At 38.3% G+C, this 18,455-nt stretch overlaps 1 protein-coding gene across 3 annotated transcripts in view; it reads left to right on the top strand.

The window, feature by feature from the left end:
* The window catches only part of AZIN1 (antizyme inhibitor 1), a 36,085-nt gene extending 21,742 nt beyond the window's left edge, over nucleotides 1-14,343 (top strand). For 2 of the 3 annotated variants that reach the window (XM_084864583.1, XM_084864584.1), the window contains 9 exons: nucleotides 1,253-1,426; nucleotides 2,368-2,540; nucleotides 4,814-4,948; nucleotides 5,802-5,883; nucleotides 6,215-6,289; nucleotides 6,762-6,924; nucleotides 10,799-10,914; nucleotides 11,211-11,425; nucleotides 12,097-14,343. In XM_084864583.1, the coding sequence (XP_084720709.1) occupies nucleotides 1,253-1,426; nucleotides 2,368-2,540; nucleotides 4,814-4,948; nucleotides 5,802-5,883; nucleotides 6,215-6,289; nucleotides 6,762-6,924; nucleotides 10,799-10,914; nucleotides 11,211-11,425; nucleotides 12,097-12,205 (1,242 nt within the window). In that variant the 3' untranslated portion in view covers nucleotides 12,206-14,343. The remainder of the gene's footprint in view (nucleotides 1-1,252; nucleotides 1,427-2,367; nucleotides 2,541-4,813; nucleotides 4,949-5,801; nucleotides 5,884-6,214; nucleotides 6,290-6,761; nucleotides 6,925-10,798; nucleotides 10,915-11,210; nucleotides 11,426-12,096) is intronic. The other variant, XM_084864585.1, reaches the window with a different exon arrangement.
* The last annotated feature ends 4,112 nt before the right edge of the window (nucleotides 14,344-18,455 follow it).

Here is an 18,455-nt window from a genome sequence, read left to right as displayed (position 1 = left end):
ACAGCCCTTTCCCTGCTGTGCCCTGGACTGAGAATTGAACCCTCCATCCTGCAGTGCTGGAGGCCTCAGCTGTAACCAGTGGAATTGCACTGACCAGGGCTAGATCTTCATTTACATTTCAGATAATCTGGTGTATGTGGACCGAGAATTGATAGTTTACATTGAATGCTTACACTCTACTGCCCCTAGTGTCAGCTTCTATAAAATCATACACGTGACTACTTAAGATCGTTTATTTTTATTTTGTGCTTATTGGTAGAATTATTTTTGTTTATCACCTTACTGATAGAATTTGCTTTTTTATTGGAGCTAATTTCCCATATTCCCCAAATTTGTTGAGTTGTTTTCATGTTACTAGAGTTCAATAATAGGATGGAAAAAACTTGTTCTTCTAAGGGTAGGTAAATAGAGAAAAATAAAACCAAAAAATGATTCTCCTCACTCTTCAGTTAATCTCTCATGGTCTTTGACATTCTCTTTTCATCTGTTCTTGTTTACAGTCTCAAACATCCCACATTTAGTTAATAACTGTTCTCTTAATGATTTTATTTAATTGTATGGCTGAAGGTTGATTTACAACTGAATATCTTATTTCTCTTGCTGGTACTTAAAATACTATCTCATATCTGCCATTCATTTCCAATCATATCTATTTCTTGGCATGTTTCAGTAGTATACATATTTTTTTCCCAAAAAAATATGTTTAAAAAACAGTATTTGGATGTTGTATATTCTTTTTTCTTTTTTTTTTTAATATATTTTATTGATTTTTGTACAGAGAGGAAGGGAGAGAGATAGAGAGTTAGAAACATCGATGAGAGAGAGTCATCAATCAGCTGCCTCTTGTACACCCCCTACTGGGGATCTGCCCGCAACCAAGGTACATGCCCTTGACCAGAATCGAACCCGGGACCCTTCAGTCCCCAAGCCGACGCTCTATCCATTGAGCCAAACCGGTCCCGGCTGGATGTTGTATATTCTAAATAAGATTATTTTATCTGCCAACCAATGTTTTCTCATTGACGTGCACAATCATCTCTACCCTAGGAGTAGGCACAGGTTTTTTAAAATCATTATAGATCTAGCTTAATTCTTCCATAAGCCTTAAATGTAGTGTATAAATAATACATGTTTTGGCTCATTTATGGAGGAAAAAGGGAGTTCTTTCCTACTCATTGGTACTCTATTTTCAGTAGGTGTGACTATTTCTCTTTTTTTTTTTTTTTTTTTTTTTTTTTTATGAACATCATAGACAGGGAAGAAGGCATTTTTTGTGGGAGATCTTGGAAAGATTGTGAAGAAACACAGTCAGTGGCAGAACGTAGTGGCTCAGATCAAGCCATTCTACACAGTAAAGTGCAACTCTACCCCAGCTGTACTTGAGATTTTGGCAGCTCTTGGAACTGGATTTGCTTGTTCGAGTAAAGTAAGTATTTTTTCTTGATTTTGCCATTAAACTATAATACTTAAAAATTAACTTTCTGTGGGGGAGATAATAGATCAACCGAAGGACTTGTATACATGCATATAAGTACAACCAATGGACACAAAACTCGGGGGGGGGGGTGGGTAGTAAGGTGTGTACACAGATAATAATTTAGTTTTTTAAAAAATTAACTTTCTGACTTTTGGTTACCCACAACAGGTGGAGAAAAACTTCAAGGAAATTTGACTTTTGGATAGGTTTTTTAAAAACTCTTGTTTAAATTTGCAGCCTAATAGTGCAAATTGACCAATTTTTTAAGTTTGCTATCAATGAAAGGAAAGTTTCAGTGAAATGAGACTTTTAAAAGTTCTCTTTATCTTTACTGACACTTTTTCCCCCTCATTCCCTCTCTTTTTAAAATATATTTTTATTTATTTTAGAGAGTAAAGGTGAGAAAGAGATAGAAACATCAATGATGAAAGAGAATCATTGATTGACTGTCTCCTATCCCCCCCCATCCCCCCCCTCAATCCTCCCCACTGGGGATTGAGCCCACAACTTGGGTATATGCTGTTGACCGGAATTGAACCTGGGTTCCTTCAGTCCATAGGCCGACATACGATACCCACTGAGCCAAACCAGTTAGGGCTATTCCTCATTCTTAGGCTAGACCTGGCTTAGATCAAATTACTTCTGATGACAAGTAATATTCTAAATTAAGAAATTTCTCCAGTAGTAATTATACCTTTTAAAAGGTTTTAACCCAAGATAGTATAGTAAGCATTACCAGAATATGTACTGTGGCATTATGTAATACAAATTTAACTTCTTATAACTTGAAAATTTCACACAGACACACACACATATATATGGTAGTAATTGAATGAAAAGTAATAGGAAATTTGCCTTTTAGATGACACTGTTTAACATCTATTTTACAGACTGAAATGGCTTTAGTGCAGGAATTGGGTGTGTCTCCAGAAAACATCATTTACATAAGTCCTTGCAAGCAAGTGTCTCAGATAAAGTATGCAGCAAAAGTTGGAGTGAACATTATGACCTGTGACAGTGAAGTCGAATTGAAGAAAATTGCACGTAATCATCCAAATGCCAAGTAAGTGTAAAACTTAGTACCTCGGTAGATTATCTTATTTGCTTGGGGTTTGGGTTTGTCTTATCCTGGGGAAAGGAGACAGTTATGTAGGGCAGTGGTGTGTGTTGTAATTATTTTAACTTATTTAAAATTTCTATATAGAAAATGCTAGTGTTTTATTGGGTATTTCTAACCCTTTAGATGGAGTTAGGATGAGATAAAGACAGTTTAGGGCATAAATTTATAATCTTTAACTTAAGGTTGGGATAAAAATTAGGGCCACAGCTATATTTTTATAACCACATTAATCCTGCTAGTTATGTCATTTTAGGAACAGGGTGCATTTTGGTCAGCTTCTTTTCCTGGTTAGCTAAGGATATATTCTGCCCTTGGCTATAGCTCTTGAATGGTTGTCCTTAATGATTTGTGGGATCTCTTTAAAATTTACACTTCTATTTGAAAAGGAAGTGTGTTTTTTTTTTTTTTTTACTTTGCATTCCAGGATTGTTTTATAAATTAAAAAAGTTACTTTTTAAAAGCAAAAAGTTTTGCTCTCACCAATTTTGCTCAGTGGATAGAGTGTCAGCCTGCGGACTGAAGGTCCCAGGTTTGATTCTGGCCAAGGCCACATGCCCTGGTTGCAGGCTCGATCCCCAGTAGGGGGCTTGGAAAAAGCAGCCAATCATTGATTCTCATCACTGATGTTTTTCTCTCTCCTCCCTCTCCATTCCTCTCTGAAATCAATGAAGAAATAAATATATTTTTAAAAAACAAAAATTTTAGGCAAAAAATAATCTCAAGAGGAGTTCATATATACTTAATATATTGTATTAGCACAAAATTATTTGCTTGCTTTCATTTTTTAAAAATAGATTTCAGAGAGGAAGGGCGAGAAACATCAGTGATGAGAGAGAAAACCTGTTGGCTGCCTCCTGCATGCCACACAACCTCTAGGCCAGTGTTTTTCAACCTTTTTTGGGCAAAGGCACACTTGTTTCATGAAAAAAATTACGAGGCACACCACCATTAGAAAATGTTAAAAAATTTAACTCTGTGCCTACATTGACTATATATAAAGTAATTCTCTTGAATAGGAATCAAATAAACACAAAGAAAGTATTTTATAATTACTTTATTGTGAAATATTAAGTAAACAAAATAGTGAAAAATTATAAAATTCTTGTCTTGTCTGCACCTACGGCACACCAGGCAACACTAGTGTGCCGCGGAACAGCGGTTGAAAAACGCTGCTCTAGGCATATGTCCTGACCAGGAATCGAACCGTGACTTCCTGGTTCAGAGGTCAGTGCTCAACCAGAGCCGTGTGGGCTAAGCATGTTTGCTTACTTTGAATGAGTTACATGTTCCTGGAAATGTGTATCATCCATATTTTCCTGGTATATTTATAATGATGTTAATGTTATCCTGAGAAAGGCATCCTAATAGGATCGATTACCCTAAAAACCTTTGGGCTTTTTCAGAAAATTTTCTAGAGAACTCTCTCTAAAAATTTCTGTGCCGTGATCTTCTAAAGATATGCCCTGATTTGGATGGAATGTTTACTGTGTTAAATTGTAAATGGAATGGTATATTTTTGCTAGAATTTATTCTACCCATCGATAGAACAATTTAGTTTTTATCAGACTTGCCCGTTCATCATCAGTCATTCACCAACACAGTTTTTGTGTATTTGCAGTTTTTAGTGGTTTTGTAATTATTTGAATACCTTATGATCATTTTCTCTAGATTGTCATGGTTTGAAAGGAAATATCAAATAGATTTAAATCAGTAGTCTAAAACCTTTTATACAAATAAAATAACTAAAAGCTTCCCAAAATTTTTGTTAGATATGAGATTAATAGGAGGAATGTTCAGAATAAGTGGGTGGAAAGTTAGTGGCTAGAATAATTTTGAAATTTGAAACCCTAATATTTTTCCTGAAAAAAATGATGGCATTGCTATTCAATTTAGTCTTTCCAGGTGGATTTATGGACTGATGGACTTCATTTGAAAGTAATGTCTTTCATTACAGAGCCCTACCTACCCTTGCTGCTACAACAGAGTTTTAACTTCCTATTTCCAAATTCCATCCTTTTAAGCTTCATGCTTTAGGCCCTAATTGCTAGTTTTTTCTCTATACAGGATTGTTTTTCATTAGGTTCACTTGATTCATCCGTCGCTGGATTTGGGAGCAATGGCAACATAATGAAAACAATTTCTACAACCTTCAGGCTTCACATGTGCTGATGATGATGTAAACCAACTCTGCCCCAATCATCTTCCCCTTCTCTTAGGGTCTTACTACATATTGCAACGGAAGATAATACTGGAGATGAAGAGGGTAACATGAAGTTTGGCGCTACCCTGAAGAACTGTAGGCATATCTTGGAATGTGCTAAGGAACTTGATGTCCAAATTATTGGGGTTAAGTGAGTATTTTTTTTTAAGATTATTGATTTAAGACTCTTTCGTATGAACTCATAGATTCAACTTTCAGTTTTGTATATTTTTTATTTATATATGATATATATATTTTTAACCTTCTTAGTGTAGGAAAAAACTAACTATGCTTTATCCTTCATACTATTTTGTGCTGCTTTCTCCCATCTAATTTTCTGAGTTGCTATTCCATTGCTAGTCCACTACAGTACAAGATCTTGCTTTTTAAATTGTTCATAAAGATTAACAAAGAATCATCACTGTTAATCACTACTTTAGATGACAGCATTGACATATATTTGAGAGCTTTCACATTTCAACTCTATTTTTTAAGTTAACAGAGGGGAAATTATCTTTTTTAGGGGGGTAGACTACGAATTTTAAGATTTATGTAATCACTGCCACAATCAGAGTACAAAATCATACTTCAGTTAAGTTTAACTATTCTCTTCTAAATCTGTCACTTAAGTAATATTAACAAGTTTAAGTGTGTAATACTCAGGTGAATTAATGTTCATTTGTATTTCACAATAGACATGTTTTTATATATTATCCGATAAAATGGTTTTTGTGGCCCAATTTTATTGATGGAACTTTTTACTCTACCAATATCTGCAGGAACTTTCCCTTTCCCAATTTGATAGTTCATGAATCATGACTGATAACTTATTGTTAAGTGTTGTAATGATAATTAGAGGTTAGGGCTTTTAATACTTGAACTATTAGTTAAAGCTAAGGTAAATACTTAATTGTGTCAATATGGTGAATGAGAATTGAAAGGAATTACAGGAAGTGTCGCTAAAATTTGCTGCTACTTTATATTTATTACTTTATTTCTTTCAGATTTCATGTTTCAAGTGCTTGCAAAGAATCTCAAGTATACGTACATGCTCTATCTGATGCTCGATGTGTGTTTGACATGGCTGTAAGTTTTTTCCTTGAATTTTGATATTTATATCAGGTTGTTAGAAAAACACTCCTATCTCTGAATTACTCTCATATTTATGACACACACCTTACTTATTTTTTTACGTTATAAGCAGAGTTCCATACAGTTCATTTTAAAAGTGGGTGAAAGAATTAGTGATTTACTTGTCTACAAGACAGTATGGACAACATCAGGAAGCTAACATATATAACATTTAATTAATCTGCTTCTGTTATGAACCAAAAAACTTGCTGTATTCAATGTCAGAACATACATTTTTATCAGCCTGGGAGGGGGTTTTCAAAATGTTCCTATTCTTCATCTCTAGGGAGAGTTTGGCTTCACAATGAACATCTTAGACATTGGAGGAGGCTTCACAGGAACTGAATTTCAATTGGAAGAGGTAAGCTGTTCAGTGGGTGAACATGCTGGAATAATCTCTCTCTCTTTGCTTCTTAGGTGGTAGATGAGTAAGTAGTCTAGGGTTTTACAGTGTCAGGAACTATAAAAGCCTGTGATATCTGTTTAAAATTTGATTCTCAGAAAATAAGTAGGCAATGAGAAGACCTAGCTAACTTTGATAAGTTTAATAATTTTTTTAACCTCTGTATCATGATAACTTTTACCACAGAAAAGTTTCTATTCTGTTGTGCTCTTACAGCTGCTTAATAGCACAGATTCACAACTTGGGTAACTTAAGCTATTTTATCCATGTGTACATCACTCCTTAATTTCCTGTTCTGTCCTCCTCCACATTCTTTAATACTTAAAAACTGATTTGAAATTTTACTTCCTTGTTGCTAGACAGGAATGTGGCTTAATTTGAATTGTCTAATCCAATATTGAAACTATAATGTGGGATTTAAAATTCATAGGTTAATCGTGTTATCAGCCCTCTGTTGGATGTCTACTTTCCTGAAGGATCTGGCATTAAGATAATTTCAGAACCTGGAAGCTACTACGTGTCTTCTGCATTTACACTTGCAGTTAATATCATTGCAAAGAAAGTTGTCGAAAGTGATAAATTTTCCTCTGGAGGTAAGTTACAAAGTTTATAGTTTCTTCTGTTAGTAGATAATCCCAGTTATTTTGAAGATGAATTTATCAGATATTCTAGTGTAATTATATTGTAGGACATTTTATGGATTATATAGGTGGGTGGTCTTCAGCCAACTATAGACAGGGATCTTTTCAAAATGTCCCTCAGACATCTGAATGGAACTCTCATGTGCTGATGTTGAGCTAGACATATTTTAGATACACTTCCCCCAGGTGATTCTCACCATTTGTTAAGAAGCAGCGTTTTATTGTGTGTGATTTCAATCACATGAATCACAGGGAGAATCTGCCTTGTACTTTCTTAGGTTATGTAAGGCCAATGGAGTCCTTTTAATCTAGACAGTCTAAAAGTATCACATTTGTTTATTTTCAAAATTCACTATTTTTATTTATTTATTTATTTTCATAAAAAATATATTTTATTGATTTTTCACAGAGAGGAAGGGAGAGAGATAGCCAGAAACATCGATGAGAGAGATACATCGACCAGCTGCCTCCTGCACACCCCCCACCGGGGATGCGCCTGCAACCAATGTACATGCCCTTGACCGGAATCGAACCCGAGACCTTCCAGTTCGCAGACTGACGCTTTGTCCACTGAGCCAAACCGGTTTCGGCGAAATTCACTATTTTTTTTTTTTTTTTTTTTAAATACTTTTATTTCAGAGAGGAAGGGAGAGGGAAAGAGAAACAAACATGAGTGATGAGAAAGAATCATTGATCGGCTGGCTCCTGCATGCCCCCACTGGGGATCAAGCCTGCAACCCAGGCATGGGCCCCTGATCAGAATAAAACCTGGAACCCTTCAGTCCACTGACTGACGCCCTATCCACTGAGCCAAACTGGCTAGGGCTGAAAGTATCGCTTTAAAAAAAAAATGGGTAGAAAGGTACTATTCTACATTAAGGAGACATTTCTTCCCATAGTCTTCCCCCCAAAATAAGCAAGAGTAAAGTAGTCTTTTTACCTTTGAGTTCTTTTTTTTTTTAAATATATTTTTTATTGATATTTTACAGAGAGGAGGAAGGGAGAGAGATAGAGAGCTAGAAACGTCGATGAGAGAGAAACATCGACCAGCTGCCTCTTGCACACCCCCTACCGGGGATGTGCCTGCAACCAATGTACATGCCCTTGACCAGAATCGAACCTGGGACCTTTCAGTCCGCAGACCGACGCTCTACCACTAAGCCAAACCGGTTTCGGCATACCTTTGAGTTCTTAATAAACATAATTGTATATCAAAAGCTGTGAGAGTGATACACTACAGGGCACATTTGGTTTCTCCCTTTCCCTGTGTAACTCCCTTCCCAACAATGAGAAGCCTAGCTCATTTATTCCTCACTCTCGCTTACTTAAGCCTAGAACACACAGAAGGGGTTTTCAGAATAGCTAATCCACACCACTGCACAACAGCAAGCCGTTTAACGACCAAGCATGTCAAACTCAAAGGCTAGCACAGGCCAAATCAAAGTTTGTATGTTCATGTGGGTTGCAAAAAAAAAAACCAAAAGCTTTCATTTTCATAGAAATGTAGGTTTATTTTGATTGAGACATGCTGAATACAAAGGGCTGAGATAAATGAGTCATCATTAACATAAAATAATAGAAGGTTTTAATAAGAATGAATATTTTTTCTTGAACATTAACTTACCAGAGACTGAATAAGTGTAACACAGATTCATAAGTGTAACACAAGTAAACCTATTTTTCTTGTTCTCTGAAAGTGAAATATTTCCTGTTGAGCATACCAAACAAGTCATAATAAGACTAATGATGACATTGCAATTGGCTGCTAAAATATTCGCTGTTAGTATTAGTGGAGAGAAATGGTGTGCCTGCACGTAAGGCGTGTAAGGGAAATGAATGCAACACAATTACAGAAATCAGTCATTAGCAAACGTAGTTCATTAATAATTATGTATAACAGGATATTGCAAAAATTAGGTTATCAAATAGTTATTAAAATGTTTCTTATATACCGTTATATTGGCTGAGCCACAAAAATATTCATTGTGGGCCGCAAGTTTGACAAAGTGAACGAGACTCTCAGTATTTATTTAGGTTTGGGGGTGTTTTTTGAAATAGAGTGAGCACAATCTTAAGTATGTTACTTAAGGGGTTAATGACATAATAGTGATATCCCTTTCAAAAGATAATTTTCATATCTTAGAATTGTTTTTTCTCAGTTATGTTCCCTCGCCAGACAAACACTATTCTGGTTATTTTTCTGCCACAGATTAATTTGAACCACTTTCACTTCATATAAATGGAACCATATAGCACAGTGGTTGCCAACCTCACAAGACCACCAGTGGTCCACAGACCACCGGTTGGCAACTGCTGATACAGCATATATTCTTTTGTTCAAGAAAGCTCAGTATAATATATCTGATTGAACCATTTTGTTTCATGTTTATTGATAATATTCTGTGAATATACAAGTTATACATTCTCTTGCTAATGAATATTTAGTTTCAGTTTTTGGCTATTTTGAATAAATCAACATTCTTTTTTCTTTTTTTTTTTTTTTTTTTTTTTTTTTTTTTTATATATATTTTATTGATTTTACACAGAGAGGAATTGAGAGGGACAGAGAGTTAGAAACGTCGATGAGAGAAACACCGACCAGCTGCCTCTTGCACACCCCCCACGGGGGATGTGCCCGCAACCAAGGTACATGCCCTTGACTGGAATCGAACCCGGGACCTTTCAGTACACAGGCTGACGCTCTATCCACTGAGCCAAACCGGTCCTGGCTAAATCAACATTCTTATACAAATCTTGTCGATGTTTGGGTAAATGATTAAGAATAGAGTTGTTTGGTTATAGAATAGATGTTTTCAGAGATATCAATGTGGCGTTACTATTTTACTCTCCCTTTGGCAGTGTAAATTATATGCAGGTTCTGCTTGTTCCCCACCTTTGTCCTCCTGCACAGCCCCCACTGGGAATGGAGCCTGCAGCCGGGCATGGGCACAGTCTGCAGGCCAATGCTCTATTCACTGAGCCAAACCAGCTAGGGCATTGCCTATCTTTTATCCATTCAGTAGGTGTGTGGTGGTGATAGCTCATTGTACTTTTAATTTGTATTTACCTGGTGGTGAATAATGCAGAGCATTTTTTCATATGTTCATTGGTTCTTTTCCTTTGTGAAATGCGTTGTTTTTTAGGCTAACAGTTTTGTTTAAGGTTGTCAGTATTTATCATATCTGTGGGTTGGTGTTTTTTTAACTTCTAGAGAGGAAGGGAAGAGGGGTAGACAGAAATATTGATGAGAGAAACATCATCGATCAGCTGACTCTTGCACGCCCCCTATTGGGGTTCTAGCCCACAACCCTGGCATGTGCTCTGACCTGTAATCCAACTGGGACCTCCAGGTTCATGCTCAACCACTGAGCCACACTGGCTAGGCTGTAGGGTTTTTTTAAGTTAAATATTTTGAGACTAGAGGCCTGGTACACAACATTCGTGCACTGGGGTGGGGTTTTCTCAGCCTGACCTGTGCCCTCTCTCAGTCCAGGCCCCTTGGCTTAGGCCTGTTCCCGCCACCATTGCTGTGCTTGCCAGCCATGAGCCTAGCTTCTGGCTGAGTGGCACTCCCCCTGTGGAAGCACACTGACTACCAGGAGATAGGTAGCTCCTACATTGAGCATCTGCCCCCTGGTGGTCAGTGTGTGTTATAGTGACTGGTTACTCTGCCATTCAGTCAATTTGCATATTAACCTTTTATTATATAGGATGTTAAAACTAGGAGTCAGTACTATAAATTTTCAGTGTGTTTGATAGGCATTTCATGATAACTATTAGAGGCATTTTACTGAAATTCACCTTCATTTTTTCTTCTTTATTTCAGTAGAAAAAACCGGAAGTGATGAACCAGCTTTTGTGTATTCTATGAATGATGGTGTTTATGGTTCTTTTGCAAGTAAACTGTCTGAGGACTTAAATACCATTCCAGAGGTTCACAAGGCAAGTTCTATTACAAATAATATTAAATCTGCTCACTTGGCAGTTTGTAAATTGAGCTGATATTTTTAAGATGTATCCTAGGTTTCGAAGAAGTACTTTAGGTTAGGAACTAGTGCCCTTTTTTGAGGATCTGCATTCTTCTGGCTTTAGTCTGTTGCTTTAAGGACTTATAAAGGGCTCTACTGACCTCCCTTTCATGGCAAGGTGGATCTGAGTTAGTAAAAAATGCTCTTATCTACCCTCAGATGCAGTACCTGCATGAGTGAAAACTTTAAAATACTTTTTCTTTCCTACAGAAATACAAGGACGATGAGCCTCTGTTTACAAGCAGCCTTTGGGGTCCATCCTGTGATGAGCTTGATCACATTGTGGAAAAGTGTCTTCTTCCTGAGCTGAACGTGGGAGATTGGCTTATCTTTGACAACATGGGAGCAGATTCTCTGCACGAGCCATCTGCTTTTAATGATTGTCAGAGGCCAGCTATTTACTTCATGATGTCATTCAGTGATTGGTAAGGTGTTTATATTTTAAAGCAGATTAGATATTTGAGGTGACAGAATGTTTGCCAATTTTTTAAAATATATATTTTTTTATTTTATTTTTTTAAAATATATTTTATTGATTTTGTACAGAGAGGAAGAGAGAGAGAGATAGAGAGCTAGAAATACCGACGAGAGAGAGTCATCGATCAGCTGCCTCTTGCACACCCCCCACTGGGGATATGCCCGCAACCAAGGCACATGCCCCTGACCGGAATCGAACCCGGGTCCCTTCAGTCCCCAAGCCGACGCTCTATCCATTGAGCCAAACCGGTTTTGGCGAAATATATATATATTTTTAATTGATTTCAGAGAGGAAAGGAGAGGGAGAGAGAGGTAGAAGCATCAATGATGAAACGGCTGCCTCCTACACATGCCACATGGGATCGAGCCCACAACCCGGGCATATGCCCTGACCAAGAATTGAACCGTGACCTCCTGGTTCAGAGGTCCACGCTCAAATCAATGAACCATGCTGGCTGGGCACTAAATTTAATTTTGTGATGAGTGCATAACTTATATAAATAATAGCAAAATGTTCATCTTTTAAGGGTTATTGAAAGATATTTTATTGTCTGTTAAGTAGTTCTGTAATCTTTGTGCATAAATAAGTTCCGAATTATGCTTATCTTTTTCTCTGTAGGTATGAGATGCAAGATGCTGGAATTACTTCAGACACGATGAAGAACTTCTTCTTTGTGCCTTCTTGCATCCAGCTGAGCCAAGAAGACAGTTTTTCCACCGAAGCTTAGAACAGGCATTAACGCTTCTTTAGATCTGAAGTTGCAGGTTAAGCTTGTCTGGTCTACATTCCAGTGTGGGAAAAATTCAATCAATCTTATTCTGTTAATTCTCTTGGAAACAAACTACTAATAATAACTATTTGGGACCAGACAAAAACAGCTTTCATCTATAATTCATTGGGGATTAATTTCGAGATTTAGATGATGTATCCAGATTTAAACTTACCAGTTTGTTCTGCCCCTTAAGCGTTTAAAATAAAATATGCAACAAAATGGATGACTTAGTGGAGATGGAAGCCCATTAATTGGGTTCCCCATTAAATCGTTTACATACAAGTACACAGTTTTTATACTAAGGATTCGTGTTTAAAGTCTTGTAAAGTTAATGTCTTTCACCCAGATATATCAGATGTCAGTGGAAGACCAGTGTGACTTCATTAGATACGTTTAGTGTATTTAGAAAGTGTAAATTTGTGCTTTGAACTGTAGTTTAATAAATGTAAAATTGCATCATAGTATTTGTTGTATTTGACCTAATGTAACCCTTGTATGATTGCAATAAAATTTTGTGTAGATTTTACTGTTTTTTCAGGCTAAAACTTTGGGAAAGGGGCTAGCTAGCAAAGGTAGTTTGAAATAGATGTGTATATGGACTGTTTTGAAGGTTATTTTCTTTTATAGCCCTCTTAAATTTAGTTTGACTCATACATTTCAGTTATTTAACTAGTAATTTAAATAAAATGTTTCATTGTGAAGTTCAGATGCATCATGGAGAGTTGATGTGCAGTAAGCATGATGTTTAACAATTTTAACACCAAAAATGTTAATCCTGCATAAACCAATTGTAATAATAGGTGTTTCTGTATAGATAGAATGCATAGAGTAACTTAGTAAACCTTTGAATCACAAATCTTTTGGCTGAGATGGACAATTCTATTAAATACTCTGATTAACTTGGGGGGAGGAAGATAAAAATTGCAGAAAACTCTGCAGCACACTAAAACTTTAAAGAAGGGCTACATCTATATCCAGAAACCTGATACTCTTTTGCATGGAATATTATTTAATTTCAGAGTTGTGAGGGGCTGAGGGTGAGTCACACCTACTTCCAATTTCTCAGTTTGCAGTGATTTCGAACTTAGGGGTTTGTTTTGTTATTTAGCCAATCGATTAGTTTCTTATTTCCCTATTTGTTCAGCATAGTTATTGCTTTTAATTCTCTTCATACTAAAATTTTATGGTGATTGGGGGGAAAGGAGTTAGGGTCACTTATCTGACAGTTGTTGCCAGGAATTTGCATTGTTCACTGCTAGTGTGTTAGTAAAACTAGATTTCAGAATCATAATAGTAATAAAATAAACAACAGGGGTCATACTTTCCTAACTTAATCTATGTTCAGATGTAGAATTTCTGTCTCCCAAGAGGAAATGTGACTTCACTTTGGTGCCAATGGACAGAAAATTCTACCTGTGCTACATAGGAGAAGTTTGGAATGCACTTAATAGCTGGTTTTTACACCTTGATTTCAAGGTGGAAAGAAATTGATCATGAATCTCAATAAATTTCACTTAAACCAGTAGGTGCTTAATATTTTTTGATTTGATTAATGCCCATTTGAATTTTATGGGTTCTACTAATAAAAAAAATTTAGGACCCCAATCCATTGTCATCTTATACCTTGGACTTTACCAAGGTATAATATGGGGTTTTATGCAAAATTCCAAACTACCATGCAACTTTTTTTAACCAAAATAAGGAGGAGGAATTGTTCCCAACCCTTTTTGCATATTGTGCTTTGGTCCACAAATGCCAGATCTTTTAAAAGATGTCACATTGAGCTGTTCTATGTATAACAGCTCAGAGTTACAAAACCACATGTGAATGATATGGTAACTAAGAAATGTCTGTATTGTATTTGAAGACTGTTTGCCATAAATTTGAAGTTTGAACTTAATGTATTTCAATTTGTATGCTAAAAAGTATTAAATTAATGTAACAACCTTTTTTTAATTTACAATATTGTAATCTTGGTTCAGAATTTAACTGAATATAAAACCCAAATGATTTCTATATAGTAAATTGAACTGTAAAGGTTAACTCGTGTGTGATTCTGAATACACAGATAAAATGTTTTTTATTCCTCCTCACGTTTTATTTTGATGGTTTCTATTGCGAAAGTTAAAATTTCATATCAGCTTTGTAAATTAGTTTGCTGAGCATTACTTCAGAATCTTATTTTATTACAGAGCAACAAACAATTTGGTAAAATGATGCTGGGCATTACAGAGGGAACATGTAGATTTTTATAAAATCATATATATATCACAGCCACATTTTCTAGGCACATTAACTGACTGGCCTAACAATTTTAGACTTAAACAATTTAGAAATTGATCTAGTTATTCCAAGTAATCATGAGCACAGAAGATATACCATTCAGTGCAAATATTGGGTTGAAAAAAATCACTATTTGTTGGTCCTTGAATAGGGGAGTTAAAATTTCCTCACTCTAGTTAGCAACTTGACTAACAAAGAATGTTTGCTTAATGGTTTCAAAGTATGAAATCAGAAAATAACATAAGTCTTCCCATATTCAAGTCACTGTAGTTCTTGTCCAGCCTGAAGGTAGAGTGGAAGTATGGGGCAGGTGTTCGCAGGCCAGGCCTTCAAAATGGCCCAGGAGTGAGAGGAAAACCAGTTCTGGTCTTTACTGGCCATTTGCTGGAGGCCGATCACCTATTTTTAAACCAATAAGCTACCAGCTGTAAGGTGGCTGTATCTTTTATAGCAAAAGGATGTTACACCTATGATTTCTGGAGCCTTTTCTCTGCTGGGGTGAGTCAGATTTGGGTCATGGGTCATTTGGGCTGAATGTTTTCCTAGCTTTGCTAATTAGGGGCAGGAAAAGGACAGAAATAGGAAAGGGCTCTGAGTTTAAAGAAATTCTGGTCGTGTATGATCATTTGGGCAAGTTAAAGCTAACCTGAAAAGTAGCAGTTCCTACTCTTAAAGTGTAGGAAAGAATTTTGTGGGTCTTACGTGTGTCCTGATCACAGTACGTATTTTCACCCAGGAAGGCTTATAGGTAGGGGAGCATGAAACCACTCCAGGGTGAAGGCACTTGGTTTATTGGAAGTGGCAAACATTTGTGTTGGCGGTGAACAGAAGGCTTTCTCTGCCCAACATGCTCACGCTGTTGTCCTGGACTTGGGCTTCAGAAGCAATTCCATTGTGAGGGGCCTTTTCAAATTCTAACTCAACCATACTATCGCTTATGTCTGTCAACAGCCTTTGTAATGGATGGCTTCGTGAGAAAATTAGTACTGGATCAATTATGCTGACTGACAGGCGAAGTGTGGTGCATTGGCAATAGAAAAGGGGTTACGCTAAAAGATGACCTACCGGTGGGATCTTCTGCTTGAATGTAGTCCCAGGTGCTAGTTAAAGCTTTTCCTAAATAATGGCGCCAGATTTCACCTAGGGCGCGCCTGTGCCTGCAACCTTGTCACCAGTTTCTCCTAACTCTCAGCAGGATGCGGAAGAGGAGACACTTGGCTAAAGTTTAGAGATTTTAATTCTCTGTATTTCATTCATTTCCTCCCACCTCTTCTCTGTTTCTGAAATGGTTGCTACTTTCTCGGCTCCATATTCCAAGTCTGTTTATCACTTCTGCAACTTAGTTTCCAAGCTAAGCTTGCACTGGTGGACATTGCCCTCTCACCGAGTTCTAGAGAGTGTTTTCTCCAAATTGTTGTTTTCTGTTTTTGAGATCTGTGTCTTCCAGGATTTGAGGCATTCCTTAGGTGCCTGGTAACAAGCCTGTGTCAGTGAATTCTCCAGGGCCTGCCTGGAGGTGACGGGCCACCTGCCAGTGTCCCGAGACAGGTGAGGTCAGAGGTCTGGACTTATGGACACAGCGTACAGAGACAGTCCAGCTCCCAGGGGTGCCCAGTTCCACCCAAGGCCCATTTATACCCTGTCTAGACGACGAATGTCCAAGAGGGCTCCTGCCCAGCTGTGCAGCATAGAAATAAGGATCTGGGATTTGAATGTCTTTGCCAGAGGTCAGGACTGGCCAGTTGCTGCACCTTTTAGAATAATTAGCTTTCTGTTTCCCTACTGCCTGCTTGGGACTCTGCTTCCTACAGCTGTTAAGTAATTTACTTTCCAGCTTCTGTTGTTCATCTCTTCTCTCACTGTGTTTCTGCCCTTACAAATGCTTTTTTATAGTTTAGGAAGAAACAAGAAAAGGCAACACATTCACTGCTGTTATATCCATATAGAACCACACGGATAAACCTTGTCAAATTAAGAAGCCTTTTAGATTTGGGGAAACCAAACTATCTCCATCTGCCTCAGGAACCTAATTTGGGGGGATTGGGGCGGGGGGGGGGGGGGGGTGTGTTAAAGGTATTCTGGTATCCAAACATAAAAAGCTTAGGTTTTTGCACAAGGTTACAGGAATGGCATATGACAGCATTTTAACAGTTGACTTCAATCTCGGTTGGTACACTCTGTTGGTGGCTTGTTGGTACACTTGCTCCAACAATCCTTTACCATAGTGACATACTGTGTTTTAATTTCTGCATTTATCTGAAATTGTTTTTAAGCTTAATGAGTGATATGCTTATAAATTGTCACTTATGCAATACTTAGTCACACATACCCTGAGTTTTGGTTGCTACAAACCAGTTTTAATGCACTGAAGGCGCTTTGTATGTTTCAGCGCTCAGCAATGTCCCTCAGCATCAGTTGTTAGTGACTTAAACCCGCCTCTTAAGATGTCCTCCCTTCCTGTTGAGTTCTCAGCAGAAATAAGGAAGCCAGAGCATTTTCAAAGTTATGAGAATAACTTTTCTAATTCTACAAGAATGGAAACAACACAGCTTGCTGGGAGAGGAAAGACCGTTAGTGGTTCCCAAAAGCAAGGCATTTAAAAATGTTAAGAATGGGTCTCACTAATATACCGTCACTAGAGGCCCAGTGCACGAAATTGGTGCACTGGACGGGGGTTGGAGGGTATCCCTCAGCCCAGCCTGCACCCTGTCCAATCTGGTACCCCTCAGGAATGTCCGACTGCCTGTTTAGGCCTGACCCTAAACTAGAAGTTGGACATCCCTCTCACAATCCAGGACTGCTTGCTCCCAATTGCTCTCCCGCCTGCCTGCCTGCCTGCCAGATTGCCCCTAACCAATTCTGCCTGCCAGCCTGATCACCCCCTAACTGCTCCCCTGCCAGCCTGATCGATTGCCTAATTGCTCCCCTGCCAATCTGATTGCCCCTAACTGCCTTCCCCTGTCAGCCTGGTCCGCCCTAACTGTCCTCCTCTGCAGGCCTGATCGCCCCCAACTGCCCTCCCCTGCTGGCCATCTTGTGACCAAATGGGGGCGACAATCTTGTGCAAGGGTTTGATGGTCAATTTGCATATCACCCCTTTATTATATAGGGTGTTGCCCTGCTAGGAACTGGGTTTTGGAAAGGTTAGGAAACAGCAGAAAAGCAGAACAGAACATACGAGAAGTTCACATTCAAAAGGAGTTTCACTTCCCATGATGCTCCTGCCCCTCCCTTTGAAGCCCAGTGAGTTTCACTGTGACTTGAGATCTGCTTTCCTAAGAACAACGCGTTACCCTGTGACATTGCACCGTGGGCTGATGGGAAACATGGGGTTCAGAGCAAAGAGTCCAACACTGTCAGTGCAGCATCGCAATGTTGATAGAACCAGGCTGCAGAATTCACGTTAAACGCATGACTGACTGTATCGTCACTGTCGCTGTTGACCTTAAAAGGCCCACTGTTTGTGGCAGGGCCACTGCTGTTGAACTCCGGTGAGTTCCCGTTGAAACTGGATGGGGACTGTAACATGGGTTGTGGATGGGTGTGGCTCAGGCACCCTTGGTGAACTCAAGTCGCGGGCAGGTAATGGAGGAATGTGTTTTGTGCTAGCATGTTCCCATGCAGCTTGTGTGCTGGAAAGCACAAGATGGCCAGCAGGGAAGGGCGGTTGGGGGCAATCGGGCTGTAGGGGAGCAGTTATGTGTCAATCGGGCTGGCAGGGGAGTGGTTAGGGAGTGATCCGACTGGGTGCAGCTTTCTGCTTTCCCTGGTGTTCCCGTAAGACAAAGTATACTAGGAGTCATGGCGTTGGTTATCTTAACATTGATCCCCAATAAACCAGTTACCCTGAAACAAAGCGGGTTCAAAATGGTTTGTTTTCACCCTGCTGAGAGGAGAGTTGAAGGGTTATTCTCCAGCCTTC

Source organism: Pipistrellus hanaki (assembly GCF_964339955.1).
Source record: "Pipistrellus hanaki genome assembly, chromosome: 17".
Classification (NCBI taxonomy): domain Eukaryota; kingdom Metazoa; phylum Chordata; class Mammalia; order Chiroptera; family Vespertilionidae; genus Pipistrellus; species Pipistrellus hanaki.
This window is presented reverse-complemented; position numbering and strand designations above follow the sequence as displayed.